This window comes from Danio rerio, chromosome 4 (genome assembly GCF_052040795.2).
Source record: "Danio rerio strain M-AB ecotype USA chromosome 4, GRCz13ab, whole genome shotgun sequence".
Taxonomy (NCBI): domain Eukaryota; kingdom Metazoa; phylum Chordata; class Actinopteri; order Cypriniformes; family Danionidae; genus Danio; species Danio rerio.
This window is the reverse complement of record NC_141024.2, coordinates 26,278,749-26,297,278: the sequence shown is the minus strand read 5'-3', so window position 1 is coordinate 26,297,278 and position 18,530 is coordinate 26,278,749. Positions and strand designations below refer to the sequence as shown.

At 36.3% G+C, this 18,530-nt stretch overlaps 1 protein-coding gene across 2 annotated transcripts in view; it reads right to left on the bottom strand.

The window, feature by feature from the left end:
- Positions 1-18,530, bottom strand: part of lamb1b (laminin, beta 1b) — a 55,337-nt gene that overhangs the window by 33,217 nt on the left and 3,590 nt on the right. The window contains 11 exon segments of one of the 2 annotated variants that reach the window (NM_001277130.1): positions 817-952; positions 1,032-1,111; positions 3,280-3,392; positions 3,522-3,698; positions 4,903-5,091; positions 5,250-5,370; positions 5,437-5,633; positions 7,167-7,230; positions 7,358-7,546; positions 11,175-11,248; positions 15,766-15,898. In NM_001277130.1, the coding sequence (NP_001264059.1) occupies positions 817-952; positions 1,032-1,111; positions 3,280-3,392; positions 3,522-3,698; positions 4,903-5,091; positions 5,250-5,370; positions 5,437-5,633; positions 7,167-7,230; positions 7,358-7,546; positions 11,175-11,248; positions 15,766-15,898 (1,473 nt within the window). 2 annotated transcript variants of the gene reach the window in all.

Genomic DNA, 18,530 nt, shown 5'->3' with positions numbered 1-18,530 from the left:
AGTGCTAAGAGCTTTAAAAGTTGTTTCAAAAGACTGAAAAAAAAATTTGGAATAGTGTTAATGCATAAAATGGGTTAACATGCGTTTTTGTTAAGAAATTCCTTGTTACGTGTTTTAACTTTTGGTTCTTTAATAAAACAATATATATAAATGTTCAAATTCATCAAATAATATCATTTTTAAGAGAAATATGTGTACTATGTATGTTGCATGAATTGTGCTATAGCTATCATGATTTAACACATTGCTTAAATGCTTCTTACATGGTCAGCATGCTGCCAGCATGGCTAGCTTTAGGATAGCCAAGCAAATAGATGAAAATCTTAAGGTTGTGAGCTGATTAGTTGTAGGCTAAATGCTCTTTTTAGACTATAGGATAGTTCAGAGTTGGAGGCACTTATGCTCACAGATAATTGTACCAGTATGAATGATGGTAAAATCTTTGTTACATGAATTCTCACTTTCAGTTAATTCATAAAACCATTCTTCTCACTGCATTCAATTTGTTTGTATAACCTTTTTATGTTTTTACATACCATTGGTTTTATTCTTTCTTTCTTTATTTATTTCTTTCTTTGACAGAAAAGTTGTGAATACACTTTATTTGTCAAGAATAAACACAAAGTTTTAAAAAGAAAACTGGTTTCCATTGTGGTAGAAGTACAGATTTTTCATAAAATTGTCATGTATAATTTAACATTAAGAATGTTTTGTTCATAAAAATGTTTAATAAAACATTACCATGCAAATGTTGTAAAACTATTACTGAAAAGTATTTAAAAATGCTTGCTTAATCATTAAAATATTTAAACTTACCGGTCCGAAGGAAGCAAATTCAGCTTCATAAATGTAGTGGTCTAGGGCTGCGAAGTAGTACCCAGATTGCAACTGGTCACAACGCCTACCAAACATGTGCTCCTTACAAGCGCACTGTCCTGTCTCCTGAGAGCAACTGTAGAGAACAACATGTTAAAAATTTGTAAATATGTGGATTGATTATTGTGTCTTATTGGGTCGATACAAGTGCGTACTTATTGTTCAAAGCCCCGCCCACATCACAGTCACATGGTCTGCAGCCGTCCATATCATTGCTGAGACCCCAGTGCTGAGGCTGAAAGAGAAAACTGTTCATATATTGCACTTGATTCTTAAGCACTTAGACAATCCTAAAGCTTATGCTCGACTGCTTTTTATTGATTTTAGTTCCGCTTTTAATACGATCCAACCACATTTGTTAATTGAAAAGATGGAACAGCTGAATATTAACCCATGCATATGCAAATGGTATTTCTCATTTTTAACAAACAGAACTCAGGTTGTAAAGGTTAAAAACATCTGTTCAGATGAAAAGAAAAGTAGCACTGGGGTTCCACAAGGCTGTGTCAGTTCGCCTATTCTTTTTACACTTTTTACAATTGAATGTTTAAGTAAGCATTCACAGAATTTTATTTTTAAATACTCTGATGACACAGCCATACTAAGTTTACTTTATGAGAATGATGATATTGGTGTTATCTATCAGTCAGAAATTAGTCAGTTCGTTGAGTGGTGTGATGGAAATAGGCTTAAAATAAATACTAAGAAAACAAAAGAGATGGTATTTGACCCTAAGTGTATAGGTGACCATCATCAAGTGGTTGTACATGACCATCCTATTACCCAGTCAGAAACCTATAAGTACTTGGGCATTTACATCGACAATTCTTTCACATGGAAAACACACATTGAGTGGGTTTGTTCTCGATTACACCAGAGATTGTATTTTTTACGGGGGTTGCGTCTTTTTGGAGTTAACAAAAAGCTCATGATGTTGTTTTATAAAGCAGTTCTGGAAAGCATTGTCAGGTATGGCATCACAGTGTGGTTTGGCAACCTATCTGTTCAGTGTAAATCTAAACTGATGCATCTCTTAAAGACAGCATGGAAAATTGTCGGGCACTATGAATATTTTAATCCTCAAGTTTTATATGAGGACTGTGTCCTCAATCAGGTGGAAAGGATTGTAAAGGATCCAACTCATTTTTTGTTTCCACAGTACGAACTGCTTCCCTCTGGTAGAAGATATAGAGTCCCAAAGTGTAGGTTAAACCGCTATAAGAAATCCTTTGTACCTGTGTCAGTGGGTTTATTTAATAATAGTATATTTTAATTAGCACTATAAATTTTGTAATTGTTGTATTTTCTATTGTTTTTTATTGCTTGTTTTACTGAATGTTTGCAGCAACATGGCGATGCCCATAACAAATCTCCTGTCAGGGACAATAAAGTTTTACTACTACTACTATATACAAGCACATTTACCTATACGCACAAAAAATAAATCGGTGATGGATGACAAAGTATTTTTACTTATATTGTACTCAAACATGTTTAAATATCTGCACTTTATTTAAAGTACAAATAGGTTTGTTTTAGATTTTACTTCTCTACTTTCGAAAACAAAATATTGTACCTTTTACATTTTCATAAATATTGCAGGTCTTTTAGGTTGGGGTTGAGCGTTGGGCACCAACATGGTGCAGATAAATATAGCAAAAGTAATTTTGATCTGGAGTTGTACTACACTTGATAGCTGTATCCAGTATGTAAGTGGGCTGAATATTGAATCAGTTCATATGACTAGTTGTTAAATCGAACAATTAATTTGTGAATTGGACCGATTCAATTGAATCTTCTAAGAAGTCAATGACTCACTGATTCTAATGAAGAGGCTACAGGTAACCACTGACTGACAGAAATAATCCATTCAGAACGAGTCTACAGTTAACAACTCACTAAATGCTCTAGTAAGAATAGGTGAATTTACAAAATGAGTCAAAAATGTGAGCTTGAGTGGCCACAATTTATAGAAATACATTTTTTTATTTGTATTAATAATATTTAGGTCATGGTTGTCAGTTCTTTGTGAAGTAAAATTTAAGCAGTTTACATTAAGCTCACTGTATGAACTGCCTGAATGTAGACATCTCAGACATGAATGTGTTTTTATTTAAAAATGGAGCATTTTCCAATATATTTTTTATATTGCCCAGCAGTCATTCACAGATTATATTAACAGATTTTTGTTATATATTACGCTATGTGATACATTTTGTTATCACTTATTTGTAAACAGTAATTATTGTAAATGAACATTAATCCATAAACACTTTTTACTTAAGTACACACAATAATAACGTTCCTTTGTATTGTAACTTAAGAAAAATCAACAATTACTGGAATGAACTTATATGTACATTTTACTTCCACCATAAATAAACACATGTCGTGTTTTCTCACCAGACACTGGTCACAATTACGTCCAGTCACAAGACGTTTGCAGTAACAGCTTCCTGTCTGTATATCACAAGGAGTTCCTCCTGGGAGTGTGCCTAGAGGATTACAGCTGCATGCTGGGTTCACAAACACACACAAAAGAAAGAAAAACAGGATCCTACTCACTGAATGCAGAAAACAGGAAGACCGTGGTAGCCAAAGGCTTTAAAAAAGCAACTGCTTTGTGTAAATTTGTGTTTACATACACCGACAGCCTAACGGGTCATCGCTGAGGCCATAGTGTCCCTTTTTACAGTGGTCACAACGTTGTCCCTCCACGTTAGCTTTGCAGTGACACTGTCCCGCAATCATGTCTCTCATAACATTTGTAGCGCTGTCACACAGGCCTTCATATAGAGAACCTCGCGGATCACAGTCACAAGCTAAACACAGACACATACATTATTCAATAATAAAGTAGCAATGTTAGTAGTAAAGTTTATTGACAAACTTTGATGTTGCCTTGACAAAGACACATTTCTAGCATAACTATGTTGGTAGCATGTTTCTAGCATGTTGTTTTAAGAGATGATTTTGTTACATTAACATGTTTAAATGTTTTTAAAATTAGAACACTATGCTAGGATTCTTCTGGCATGAATTAACATGTTACTATCATGTTTCTGGCAAGAATTAGCATGTTGCTAAAATGGTTTTAGGATAAATAAACATGTGGATTTTATGTTTTTAAGTTAAATCATTTAGCATGGTTTAGGCATTAACTAGCCTGTATGCGCAAATAAAAACTATTATAGTTAAATGATCATGTTTTAACAAGAATAAAGAATAAGCATGCTGTTAACATTTCCACACAAATTAACCTTTTTGTTTTTACCTTAAATGTTGATAGCATTAATTATTATGTTGTTACATTTTTTACATGATTTAAAGTGTTATCAGAAATAATTACCATGTTGCTAACATGTTTTAACACAAATTAGTATAGGGCTCGTGTTTTTCTACTATGACTTTTCATTTTAAGCATGAATTGGCTTGTTAGCATGTTTTAATCTGGTAGCATGTTGCTAACATGTTTATAACATGATTAAGCATGTTGCTAACAAAAATATATTTTTTTGTAAGTTTGTAACATGAACCGATATCTGAAACATGCTACAAATGTGACAAAATTGCAAGTAATGTGTTAATTCATGATGGCAATATGATGATTCATACAAACCAACATGTTGTTTCAAAATATGAACTTGCTAAAATTATGCTTAATCATGCTAAATACATGAAAACTCTTGTAAACAATATGCCAACCATGTGAGAAATGCGCAAACTGTGCCTAGTTGTTCTTATGAATAAAGGTTAATTCAGATGATGCTAGGAACATCTTTCTTGGATGAATTAGATTGCTGCTAATCGTATTTAGCTTTTTAGCATGTATGTAGCATGAATTGTGTTAGCTATCATGATTTGACACATTGCTTGAATGCTTCTGACATGGTCAGCATGCTGCCAGCATGGCTAGCTTTAGGATAGCCAAGCAAATAGATGAAGATCTAAAGGTTGTGAGCTGATTAGTTGTAGGTTAAATGCTCTTTTTAGACTATAGGATAGTTCAGAGGTAGAGGCACTTACGCTCACAGATCCTGGGGTCTCTGATATCTCTTTGAGGGTGCTTGTAGTAGAAAGGTTTGCAGTTCTCACACCATTGGCCCTGTGTGTTGTGCTCACAGTCATCACAAACTCCTCCACTGCGGTTTCCCGATGACAGATAAACGGCCATGTCAAAGTGACAGGAGTCTGAGTGACGGTTACACTCACATTCTGAGAGATATCGAAGAAAAAACAAAGAGCAGATGGATGGCTAATTTTTGATTTTGGTAATTGTGAAAACGGTATATTTGGAGAAAATAATGTCGGGCTGGACTATTTGTTAATTTGGTAAATATAATGTGTGGTTAACTGTGGGTTCTTTGTCATACTCTTGCAAGCGTTTGTCTCTCGGCCTACTGCTGGTCTCCAGGGCTGATCTTGGTAAAAGTCCTCACACTCTTCACAGTTCAGTCCAGTAGTGTGGTGATTACACATGCAGTGACCATGAACCTACACACACAGATGGGTCAGTATTCCAAGTGAATTTGGAATGGAACCTTTGATGTGTTTACATACCATTCCTTCAACGCCTGCCTCGTTGCCAATAGGAGCACATTTTGAGGCATGGCCATAGCAGAAACAGTTGCCACGTATGACCATGTCATAGACAGCATAGAAATATTTCTTTCTCGCTTCTTTTCGGTAATTAGACAGATCACCAAGTTTGTGCAACTTTTCCATTGCTATGCGCAGGTTTGTGATCTTCAGTAGGTCTATATGCACAAACACACATACAAACAAATATCAGCAGAACACATAGCAGACCAATCCGCTTGTTAAGTGATGATGTGTTTGTGACATATGTAATACTGTTTCCGGGTCCAAGCCGCCATTCACTTGAGTTGAGAAGTCATTCATTTATGATCCCTTTTTATTCCTATCACACATTAAAGTTAATTTTACAAAAAGTCATAGTGTACACAACAATCTCTGGGCTTGCTGCATAACAAATACCAAAATTTTAACAATTTATAAAACAATGAATCACTTTCTGGCCCTCAGATATTAGGCATGGACATATATATTGCGATCATGACTTTCGAAAGTATTAAATCGCTTTGTAAACGTTTATTATTACCATTTCTTGAATCTCCCCATTCAGTTGAATAGTGCGCTTGGACCCGGAAGCCACTCCGCGTGACGTCACACTTAACAAGCGGATTAAAGAGAAAAGATCAACATTAGAGAACGAACTACAATTTAATACATTTTGAGGTCACTGCTTAGTCCTATTAAAAGTTATCATAAAAGTTAAGTGAGATATTTGACAGAACATTAATCAAAATTAGAGAACAATTTCACTTTTAAAAAAATATTACTGCTCTCTAATTTTTATCAATGTTCTATGATCAGTGTGTCCTATTATTGGTGTAAATATGGCAGGTGGTGGTAATAATGTGTTAAACCCAATTTAAATGGCAGCCTAATGGCTCAACATTATGGTCATCAGTAAATTGGACGGATTAAACCGAAGAAGGTGGAGGAGGAAGGGTCATTGTTTTTGTTGGAAGTGTCTTGGTTATTTTGTAAAACACTGTTCTGCTAGCATGCTACTTGCTATAGCCATGCTATAGTCATTCATTCATTCATTTTCTTGTCGGCTTAGTCCCTTTATTAATCTGGGGTCGCCACAGCGGAATGAACCGCCAACTTATCCAGCAAGTTTTTACGCAGCGGATGCCCTTCCAGCCGCAACCCATTTCTGGGAACCATCCACACACACATTCACACACACACTCATACACTACGGACAATTTAGCCTACCCAATTAACCTGTTATGCATGTCTTTGGACTGTGGGGGAAACCGGAGCACCCAGAGCACAGGTGTCGAACTCAGTTCCAAAAGGGCCGCAGCTCTGCACAGTTTAGTTCTAACCCTAATTAAACACACCTGATCAAACTAATTGAGTCCTTCAGGCTTGTTTGAAACCTACAGATAAGTGTGTTGGAGCAGGGTTGGAACTAAACTGTGCAGGGCTTCGGCCCTTCAGGAATTGAGTTTGACACCCCTGATCCAGAGGAAACCCACGCAAAGGCAGGGAGAACATGCAAACTCCACACAGAAACGCCAACTGAGCCGAGGTTTGAACCAGCGACCTTCTTGCTTTGAGGCGACAGCACTACCTACTGCGCCCCTGCCTCGCCCATGCCATAGCCATGTTCTCATAAATTGTATATACATATACTAGAATTTAAAAATAGAACCAAAAACCTTCTAGTAAACAACCTTGTGTTAATTACTTACTCTGAATATGAGGACTATAAGGGTCAGGAATCTTAAATGCAGGATCAAGTACCCTAAAAATGACCTGTGCACATATAGACAAGAACAGGACTCATGGGGTTAATATGTACTGTTTGCATTGTGTATTTAATCACATATGTGTATACATTGTGTGTGTGTGCGTGTGTCTGTGTTTCTTGTGTACTACACACTTCTCCTTCTGTTGATGGTTCCATGCCGGAATAGCGGCTATCACAAATGACATCATCTACTTTTTTGATCGGTCCTTTTGGGACATGTGGATAGGATTCATTGCAGTTGAAAGCGTAGTAGCGGTACACCTGCCAGGTCCTCCCATAATCTGCTGATCGCTCAATCAGCATGGCTGCAGGACGAAATGTCTGGCAAAAAAGTAAAAAGCTGAAATTTACTGAAGAATACAAAAGTTTGCTTAAAGGATTAGTTTACATGAAACTATCTAATTCTGTTATTTAAAGAGCCCATATTATACATGAAATAGGGTCATATCCTGGTTGTAAGGGTCTCCAACAACAGTCTAATATGCATGCAAGGTCAAAAAACACTTTCATGGTCTTATAATCTGCATTTATTTTTAGCTAATTATCCCAGCGACTCCTGTATGAATCGTCCAGTGATTCATTTGTTCCCAAACCCCTCCTTAGCGCGGAGCTAATCTGCGCTGATTGGACCGATGACAGTCTGTCGTGATTGGTCGACTGCCTTCAGTCAGAGAGGGAAATGGCCAATAGCTAATCAGCAATTTAAAAAGTAATCACAGTTCATACACGCTACATAGTGTAGACGTGGATTTTAGCTGCCACACTATGGCGAGTGGATAGTGCCACGGATAACCGAACGAAGGAGACAGTCGTGTACTCGCCATACCACACACACACAAAAACACACACACACACCTCCGGATGACAACGCTCCCGCTTCCGCCCGCACCCGCCAGGTTTTAGCCTGAGAACCCGCTCCGTTTTCTGCCCGCCGCGCCCGGTCCCGCTAGAGCGGAGAACACAACCAAAATTCACCCAGTATACAGTCCAGACAGCCAAGTATAAACACACACACAGCACAAAGCTCGTTCGTTCGTTCGCTCTCTCTCTCTCTCTCTCTCTCGCTCTCTCTCATACGCGCGCGTGCGCACTAACACACACACAAGCACCACGCAGACTCTCTCTTTCTAATTCGCATAGCAATATCCGTGATATTGCTAGACAGCCCGCTCCCGTCCCAAATTAAACCCGTTACCGACCGCTCCCGCAATTTATTCGGAAATTTATTCCCGCGGCTGTCCCCGCGCCAGATTTCTGCGGCGCGGGAATAAATTTCCAAATAAATCGCGAGAGCAGAACTCTAGCACGGAGCTCCATAAACAAACAGCACGCGTCGCGTTTTTAACGTGACTTTGCAGGCGATAAGATAATATATCCAGTTAACCTGATACAGTACACGCGGTTACAAGTAACAAATCACAACTAAATACATTTGCAAGCTAGAGTAAACGAGGCAACAACTTTAACCGCACGTACTTACACTTGAGAAATGGAAGAAACCCATCCTGACGTCCATCAGTTACTCTTTACTGATCCTTCCTTTAACAAACTCAGATGAAGTATTCTTTGTAGCATGTAGCTTCCAGAAGTTTCCAACTGCTTGGTTATAATGCTGATGTTTCATCTTTGGGTAGAGACTCAATATAATGTCCATCTGCAGTGTTACTTCAATCGACCGGCATGTTTGTGTGCGTGTGTTTGTGGGTGTGCGTGTGTGTCTGGGTTTCTGCGTCAGAGGGCGGGGCCTCAGGTTTGAAATCTCCCGGGTTTGCGCGTGCACGTGAATAACTTGGTTTCGTTCGTACGTCATGGCGAAACACCTAATGAGTCGGTATCAAGGCGACTCGTTTGAAGCACTATGAGTCGACTCTTTTATAGATGAATCAACCGTTTTAAACACTGTATTCTTACAGATTTAAGCCTTAGCTGGATACTTCACTTCACTTAGAGCTGTGTTACACACTACATGGAGGGGAATTTTCAAAAAACCATAATATGGGCTCTTTAATACTCGCTGTCATGTAGTTGCAATCCCCTCAGACCTTTGTTCATCTTCAGAACACAAATGAAGATATTTTGGATGAAGTCTGTCTCATTCTCCCATAGACATCATTGGTCCAGAAAAGAAACCAAAAAAAATGTAATTGAATTGAATGTTTGCCAAAGAAACATTGGTAAAAATGACGTTGCTTGCCTACTTCCACATCAGGTCATGATGCAGATACATACACAAGACAATACAAAGCTTGCATATTACTGCCCATAACGGTGTACTGCCTGTAGTAAACATGCACCATGATCTGCCACAAAAGAGAAGACAAAGTCTAACAAAGTGATTCCTGAGAGCACAAGAGTGTTCTTGGAGCTTTAAACGATTACCACTAAAGTCACATGGAATGTTTTCACAATGTTTTTGGCTCCTTTTCTGGACTTTGAACATCTCTGGAATGTTGCTGTCTATGTGGGATGCTTGGATTTCGTCTAAAATATTTTTATTTGTGTTCTCAATTTGAATGTAGGTCCAAGAATTCCATAAATATGGTAGCGAGTTAACATGTGAATTAAACCTTAAAGCAGATACAAGAATCTCAAAGTTTAAAATGTTAATATTAAGGAATATAGTTTATCTCACTGTCAAATGAAGGCAATGTTGATGTGTGACACAATAAAAAAGACAAGGTTCCTGTGCGTTTTAGACCATCCAATTAAATTTATATAGAGTACTTTTCTTCTGTTTTTACACTGGTTTCAAAATGAGAGTGGTCTATCATTGGTATACCACTAATAACAGATTTATTCCCATGTTTACCTAATACTTTATTATACTAAATATAATTTCTATGCATTTTCCATTAAAAAGTCCAATCTGAAGAGCTTGCATAAAATGATTTGAGTTGTTTCTTCCATTTGTGCATGTATTAATAGTGCTTATTTGGTCTAGATCTGTCAGTTATATTAAGTGATCATAATTCCTGTTCTTCCTGTCTTTTATTTTTGTAAAATTGGGAGACCTCAAAGAGATAGTGTTTTACTTTTTTACTGCGACTTTATCAGGCATAATTTCTTATGATAAATCATGTGGTTATTTAAATGTCAAGCAGGAAGCATTCAGTCCATTATTGGTAAAGCACTGCAAATGTGCATGTCTGCTTGGTAAATACTCAGAATTCACTTTAGAATGCCATCGCAAGATATTACAAGCACTGAATGATGGATTGAAGTGGGTTGTAAGCAACCCACAGCAAATAGTGCTAATATCATAAAGTGTGATGTGTAGCTTGATGCTAAGTAGCACTAATATGCCTGTCACCCAACTGCATTGTTATGCTGTATTTGGTTCAAACAAATCTTGTAAGGTCTTGTAAGTACTATAGATTACAGTTATAGTGTTTGTGTTGTAGCCCCAAACTTTTATGTTAGAGCAATTGGAATTGGAGCAAGAAAAAAATACATTCTTGGTCAGTGCAAATTATCAGGTTTATCAATGGTTTTGTGTTTGGTGTAAGAGGTTGTCTGAAAACGGTATAACAACAATATCACAAGCAAAATTTTAAAAACATCCATCATATTACACAGTAGATATAAAGATTACATGCTAATCTATTCAATAAGAGTTGTATACAAAAAGTGCTTTTTATCAGTTATTTGGATCTTTAACAAATGTTTTCACACCCTGTAGAATTGTAAGTGGAATTTTGATCATTTCCCTGTGCTCCTCCGACCACCTCCTTCAGTTTCTTACAGTTGAATCCAGTACAGACAAATCATCAATCTTTTTTTAGTGTCCGAGTAGATGCTAGAGAGGCCCTTTATTCCAGTGGTTCTACATAGGCATGCAACACTTTCAGAAAATACAGCCAGCTCTTTAAACTTATCTACACATATGCTCTACATTCCTGAAGACTGTGTTCCAGGTCTTCATGTTTGTGTGTGTGAATGTCTGTCTCACCCTAAAGGTCATGATGAGGTGTGTGAAGTGGAATTCAGCCTCCAAATCCAGCTGAATGGTCACATTTTCAACTCCTGATGGAGAGGAATGAACAAATTATTAAAGAAATAAAGAAGTTAAACTTTCTAAAAACACAATAAATTATTTTATGCAAATGTTATACAGTTGTTTTATTCATTGTTTGTATAGGTAATTTAATTAAAGACATATTTTAAACAATGTCATACATTTGACAAATAATAGTAATATTTACTTGTTTTAAGCAATCTGTTATAGATATATATATCAAAGTCTGTGGGTTGTTCCATGTGGGGAAAAAAAACAAAAAGCACAAAGAATTCCCTTGATCTCTTGAAACAAAAGTATTCACTATGTTATATAAACACACTATAAGTCAGGACTTCCTCAAGAGTCTAAAAAGCCGATCCCCAGGTGTGGAATTTTTCCTTGTACACAGAAGGCGGAAAACATGAAATTGAACAATAGGTTCAAACTCATAGCGTTTAATAAAACCCCAGCACCTGGATGATCTCTGTGTCCAATGTCAATGCCATTATAGTAGGTAACCAAGCCCCATTCACATGCCAGACATACTGCATTGAATCCTGCTCAGACCCTACCAAATCCCAATCCTATATTAACACAACATCTCATATTTATACTCCAGTGACTCCTTTTGTGTTTTTAGGTCATGGTGAGGTAATAAAGGATACAGATACTATTATTCCAAAACACCAGAGGAGGTCTGAGGAAGTGGAAAACATTAGGAATGCTGAACTTTAACAATGTCAACATAGTGGCTGATGACAGCATAGTTGGGTTCTTTTGTGAACCACAATTGAATTTAGGTTAAGCAATGAGAAGGACTGGGCTGTTTAAACTGTTGTAGACCTGACAGTAAATCTAGAAGCAAGCATTATAACTGATTTTAAGTTAAAAATACAGATGAAAATGATGTTGCCTTCGCATTTGTTCTGAAAAGTTTTGCATTGTCTTGTAAATAGCATAACCCTTCATATCTGTAGCAAATGTTTCTGGTGGTTAGTGTTGGGTATGGCAAAAATCTCTTTATAATCAGAATGTACTTTGATTGAATCAAAATTGAGGTTACTGTCCTCATTTTAGTATTTCATTTTGCTTTAGTAATTTTATTGTAATTGTATTGTATCCACCATTTTCGTGACATAGTAATTACAATAAAATTGCATTATTTTCAATAGTCTTTTTTGTGGGTCTGTATTAGTTCAGGCATATGTACCATTTTTAAATTATCAATAACCAACCCAAATTGAAGGAATGCAACATTTTTGTGGCGATACAAAAGCACTAAAACAGTTGTTTTTAGTTTTGTTTTACATTATTAAAGGTACAGCAGCAACAGTGGTTTTATTAAGTCATATACTCAAACGTTCATCAAAAAACCATAACAATGTTGGCAAAAAACCTTGACTAATGTTATAATTGGTCCGTAAATAGGCTGTACAGTGAGTAAAATAAGTATTGAACAAGTCACTATTTTTCTCAGAACACACATTTCTAAAGGTGTCATTGACTTTTCCCTGATGTTGGTAACAACCAAAGAAATACATATATGCAAAGAAAACAAAATCACTTAGTTAACAAATTAAGTTATGCATAATAAAAAGAAATGAAGCAGGGAAAATGTATTAAATACAAGAAGAAAGGCATGTGTGGAAAGGCAGTGAAAGCCCAGTCAGCAGCTCTAATCTCTCAGTAGCCTCTCAGTAGTTATTCAACAAACCCCTTCGTCATTAAAAATTTATATTAGCAGCTTCAGTCCAACATCTACATTAGCAGGATGATGAAGATGAAACTAGAGTGGACATTTCAGTAAGACAATGATCTAAAACACAGCCAAGGAAACGCTCAAATACTTTCAGAGAAAGAAACTCAAGCTGTAGAATGGCCCAGCCAATCACCTAACTTGAATCCAATAGAAAATACAAATCAAAGATCAGATTTGAAAGACGGGACCTACAGAACCATTTTACACTTTTTTAAAGTCTGTGGAAAAACTCCCACCTGAGCAATTCATGCGACTTCATTCTCCATATGAGAGTTGTCTTCAAGCTGCCATCACCAAAGTATTCAAAGTGTTTCAGAAGTTCTGTACTTTTTCCTTATGTCATTTCATTGTTATCATACATAATGCGTTTCAGATTTTGTGTTTTTATTTTTTACTAAAATTTGGTTAAATTCCATGTCAACAGCTCCTTTAGAGATAGTATTGCCAGGAGCATGACATGTTAAATACTTATTTTCCCTGCTATATCCCCAATTTTGACCAAAAAAAAAAAAAACTTCATTTACTAATGATTTTATTTTTTTTAAACCACAAATAAAATTGATAGAAAATGTTCACATTTAACTTCTCTCAAAAAAATTGGGAAAAAGGGTCCATCAAAAGTCAGCACTATGCCAAAAAAAGCATCCAAAGTCATAAATTCTCTAAATTAGTGATGGTGCGCCCCACCCGTTGACTGAGTCCGGTAGCGTGACTGTTGTGGAAGAAGCCAGTCACTGGGGAAAGAACAGGCCAGCTGTTTCCCATGGCCAGCGGCTGCATTCATCCCACATCTCACTTTCTCATTCCCACTATTTCCTGTCAGCTCTTCTTAGCTAAACTCTTTTTTTCCCCTTTGCTCACTCTTTCTTTTTGACTATCCAAGTTTCTGTCCCAAGACTCAGTATGTTCTTCCAGTGTATATTCTTTTGGGACCAATGATAGAGATGTGTATTGTATTGTGAGTCATGAAAGTGGATTATATTAGCTTTTAGAATATTTGAGGGAGTTTTAATAAATATATGACAGCATGCTTGATTTTTAATAGATCAAGAGTCTCTTGTGCTTTTTAAATAGTTAATCCAAAAATTAATCCTATCCCATTTTCACTGGAATAAATGTTGGTAACATTTTGGTTAAATACTGGATGAATGTTGGTTAACAGTTAGCTTTGTTGACCTTTGACTTCTGTTGTGTACATAGTCAACATTTGAAGGTGATCAAAGTTGTCGTAAAACATGAACATCAAACATCTGTGTCTCATTTGATCCATTTCAAATGAGTAATTTTATATAGACACTTCTTTTATGGAAGAACAGATTTGAAAGGACATTAGGGTCTTTGAGCTATGTGATTTTCAGGGATAAACTTTCCATTTTATCAGGGCCTTTATACTTATTTTTTCCCCCACAAATTATTATTATTTTCCTAAAGTTTTCCTGTTTATTATTTTTGGAAAGTTTTGTTTTGTTTTGTTAATGTGGACTCTGTTTTGATGGATAAAATAAGTACAAGTAATATAAAAGTATGCATACTTGAAATAAAAAAGAATATGCAATTAAACATCGGTTTATTAGAATTTTTGAAGTTTTAATATTTTCCCAAATTCCTTTTTACTTGTGTTAAAATTGAAACACAGAAAAAAATATTTAAACAAAGACTTGATTAATATTACTTTGAGAGGCTTTTTCACATCTTTGATGTCTCCTTAAGTCCCTTAGTTTAAAATTCTATCATGATCTTTTTTGAATCTCTGCAGACATGAGACAACTGAGAAATCGCTACACACCGAAGTAAACGTACAAAATCTGTCACTGGGGTAGTAGCTTTTCAAAAAGTAAAACGTAAAGTTGAACATCAGCACATTTAGGGTACACTTTGATACTTTTAATGTATTATGAGGTCAGTGTTGCCAGATTTTTAAATTGATTGTGCGGGTAAAAAAATGGCATTGGCAGGTTGACAAAATTTGGGCGGTTTTGAAACTGAACTTTTATATGCAACTTATTCAACAAAACATAACTGTGTGCTCCTACTCCGTTCAGTTAGTAGTGACCATAGTTTTGCATAACGTAAACTGCGTGGGCCCACCCACAAGAGAGGATGAAGGAAAGCTGTATTAAAATCTGACCTCCCTTCTTGTGCACATGCATCATGCAGCGCCTGCAGTTTAACTCACAGCAGTTTATCATGACACTTTTAGTGATCATTGTTACCACAATTGACAGCAAGAAAAAGCGTTGTCTGATTGACAAGCAGCATCTAATTATGTTCAAAGAATTTAAAACCTCCAATATATACCCCATGTCGTAGGAAAACATACTCTAATGGGTAGTGTAAACTACACAGTGTGTGTGGGTGAGAAGGGGGCAGTGTTTCGATGTGAACCGGTTATGTTGTGGTTCTGTGATTGCTGGTGTTGGTTGCTGTATGGTTAAAAAGGATGACAGTAGAAGTAACTAGATACATTTATATTTAAATAAATTAAAACTAAATAAATTATTAATCTTAATATTTTGTGCATTTTTTGTGCATTTTAGCAGGTTTTGGACAGCTTTTGGGGTGGCAAAAGTCAGCTATATCTGGCAACACTGTATGTGGTACACATTTGTACTTTTTAGGTATGAATGTGTACTTTTAAGGACCTGTTAGAAACAAAATAGTACCTTTTGAAAATGTACCACCCCTGTGACCTTTTTGTACCTTTATATCTGAGTGTATGTGAAAGAACTAAGATATTTATACAATCTTATTAGTAATAGAATTTACAGTCATGTTAACTCTTACCATTTTCAGACTGCCACCAGGTTTTAAGGCGGTTGGGAGCGAAGGTTGTCACCACGTTCTCAATGGTGTGGCTGTGGGGATGGGTGAATTCATTGTACAGCCGTCGGGAATCACATTCAAAGCACACGGTATCCTAACGATGGACAAAGATGGAGATGCAGATGTTAGCAGTGCGTGTGAGACACACAGAGTCTTTTGGGGGTTTAGAGGAATGAAAAACATTGCAGACAGAAGGAATCCAGATGCTCTGGATGTGCACCTGTTTTTCTCAGCCACTCATACACATCACTCTAATATAAACACACGTATACAGAGCAAAACTGAACAACTAAATTTAACTGGCAAAAGTTCTTGGTTGTGATTACAGATACGGATCTCCAAAACACACCAAACATTTGTGCAAATTACAATTTTCTCTAAATCAGTACATTCTTGATTAAATACTCTCATAATCTGCATGATTGCATCATCTCAGAATATGGACATTATAACTAGTTATGCACTGATGTGTCAATGTATGATAAAGGCAGATACCAATGGCCAATTATACACAACAGTGTTTCTTAACTGGTGGGTCGCGACATTTTCAGCGGGTCGAGGAGTGTGTGGTCAAAAAACAACAAAAGTTTAACTTTGCTTATATCAGACTTTGATTTTGAAATGCACGCACGACAACCGTACCGTTTGACATGTGAAATTTCATTTAATTATAGCAACAAATATGTTGAAGCGCAAGTATACGACCCTTAGTATGTAAAGTGTAGATTTACATATATTGACAACAAAAAAAAGGCTTAAAACCTCAGTGTGTGAGGTGCTCTCACAAGAGAGCATGAAACCTTCTAAATTAACATTTAGAAAGCAAACATCCCAGTTGCAAGGACAAACCTGTGGACTATTTTTTTAAAGATGACTCCAATAGCTGAGGGCATCACAAAAGTGCCTTCATGTTCAAAAGGCACTCCGCACATATTATTGTGTTCACCCTGTAGCAAAGGTTCTGGTATCAAGACTTTACTCCACGATTTATTTTCCGGACAACTTTTCAATTTTACATTTTTACACAAACATCTGTACTTTCTACTCCTTACATTTTTAAACCACGGTCGTTACTTTCGTTCTATCGGCGCGATCTATCTACTTTCATAAATTTGCCAACAAACATTTTACATAAAATGAAATGAAAGTATTTTATACTTCTGTATAAACAGGATGTGAGGTCTATTTACCTACCTATCCTCACTATCCTTCAGCTTAGTCCCTGATTTATCGGTAGTCGTCACAGTGGAATGAACAGCCAATTATTCCAGCATATGTTCTACACAGCGGATGCCTTTCCAGTCACAACCCGGTATTGGGAAACACCCATACACACTCACATTCACATATGCACTTCTACACTACAGCCAATTTAGTTACCTATTATTCACCTATTTTGCATGTCTTTGGACTGGGGGGAAACCGGATAGATACTACTACAACATTTAGTTGTACTGGATACTTTTTACTTACAGTAAGTACATTTTTGAGGCTGTACTTCACTTTTACTTGAGTACAAAAGTGTAATCAGTACTTCTCCTTTTACCAGAGTCATTTTAAACATGAGTATCTGTACTTCTACTTGAGTAGAGAATGTGTGTAAATTTGCCATCTCTGTATTTTAGCTATTTACTGTCACATAAAATTTTTTTTAAAAGATTTTAAGCATAAGGATTCTTAGGTAAGGCTGTGATGTGAATAATGAGTGCAAAGTTGATTTGAAAATATGCTTTATTTTTGCAATTGGGTAACAATTAGTGTCAGATTCATACTACAACTTTGTTGATTCTTAGTTTATAACAGTGTTAAACATTTTTTAAGTAGAAGGATATTCTTCAAAATGCCTCCTGTATTGCACTGAAAAAAAATCAGACATGAGTTTGTAGTACAATAAAATTATTAACATAAGCAAATTTATTTGTGTAAACAATTATTTTAAGGTTTGATAGAATATCGTATTTCGTAATTGTGAGTGGTAGATGTGTTGGACCGGTTTCTGTATCAAATCTACACAGGGTTGAACACAGGGTTATGCACTGGCATTTCACCATTGCTCAGTTCATCACTCACAATATACAACTGAGAATAGATAGTAGTAGGCCACACAGACAGCGTAAAGGCTGAAACAGTGGCCTAAGGGGGTCTGGAACATCTGACAGGGGCCTCCGTCCTCCCACTACATACTCTCCACACAGATATCTGATTGTTCATCAGACAGAATATAAGTGTGGGAAGAAAAAAGATGAATGCTGTGTTACTCACGCAATGACATTGAAAGATTACGATCAAATCATAGCGATGCTTTTAGGTTGTGTTCACCATTTATAAGAGATAATAATAATTATAAAGACATAAACCTATGTTTAGAATTTGTGTATTGTTAAATATTTCATATATTCATACTTCTTTACCTTTAAAAGCACAGTATGTAATTTTTTTCACCACTAGAGGACACGTATTCACAACAACCAAAAGTATAGTTTGATGATGCCTCAAAAGTAGAATCATTAGTTCATTACATTTTATGGGACTCCTGCAGAAATCATGTTCATAGATGAGCAAAATCTAAACAAATTATCTTTGTAGCAGGAAACCGAGTAAGGCTAAAAGCAGCTGAAGCACAACAAGATTGCTCAAGAGGTTTTGCAGATTCTAATAAGAGGCGAGCATTTATATATAATTTATATATAACAAATAATTTATTCGGTTTCCTGGGGTCTGTTCTT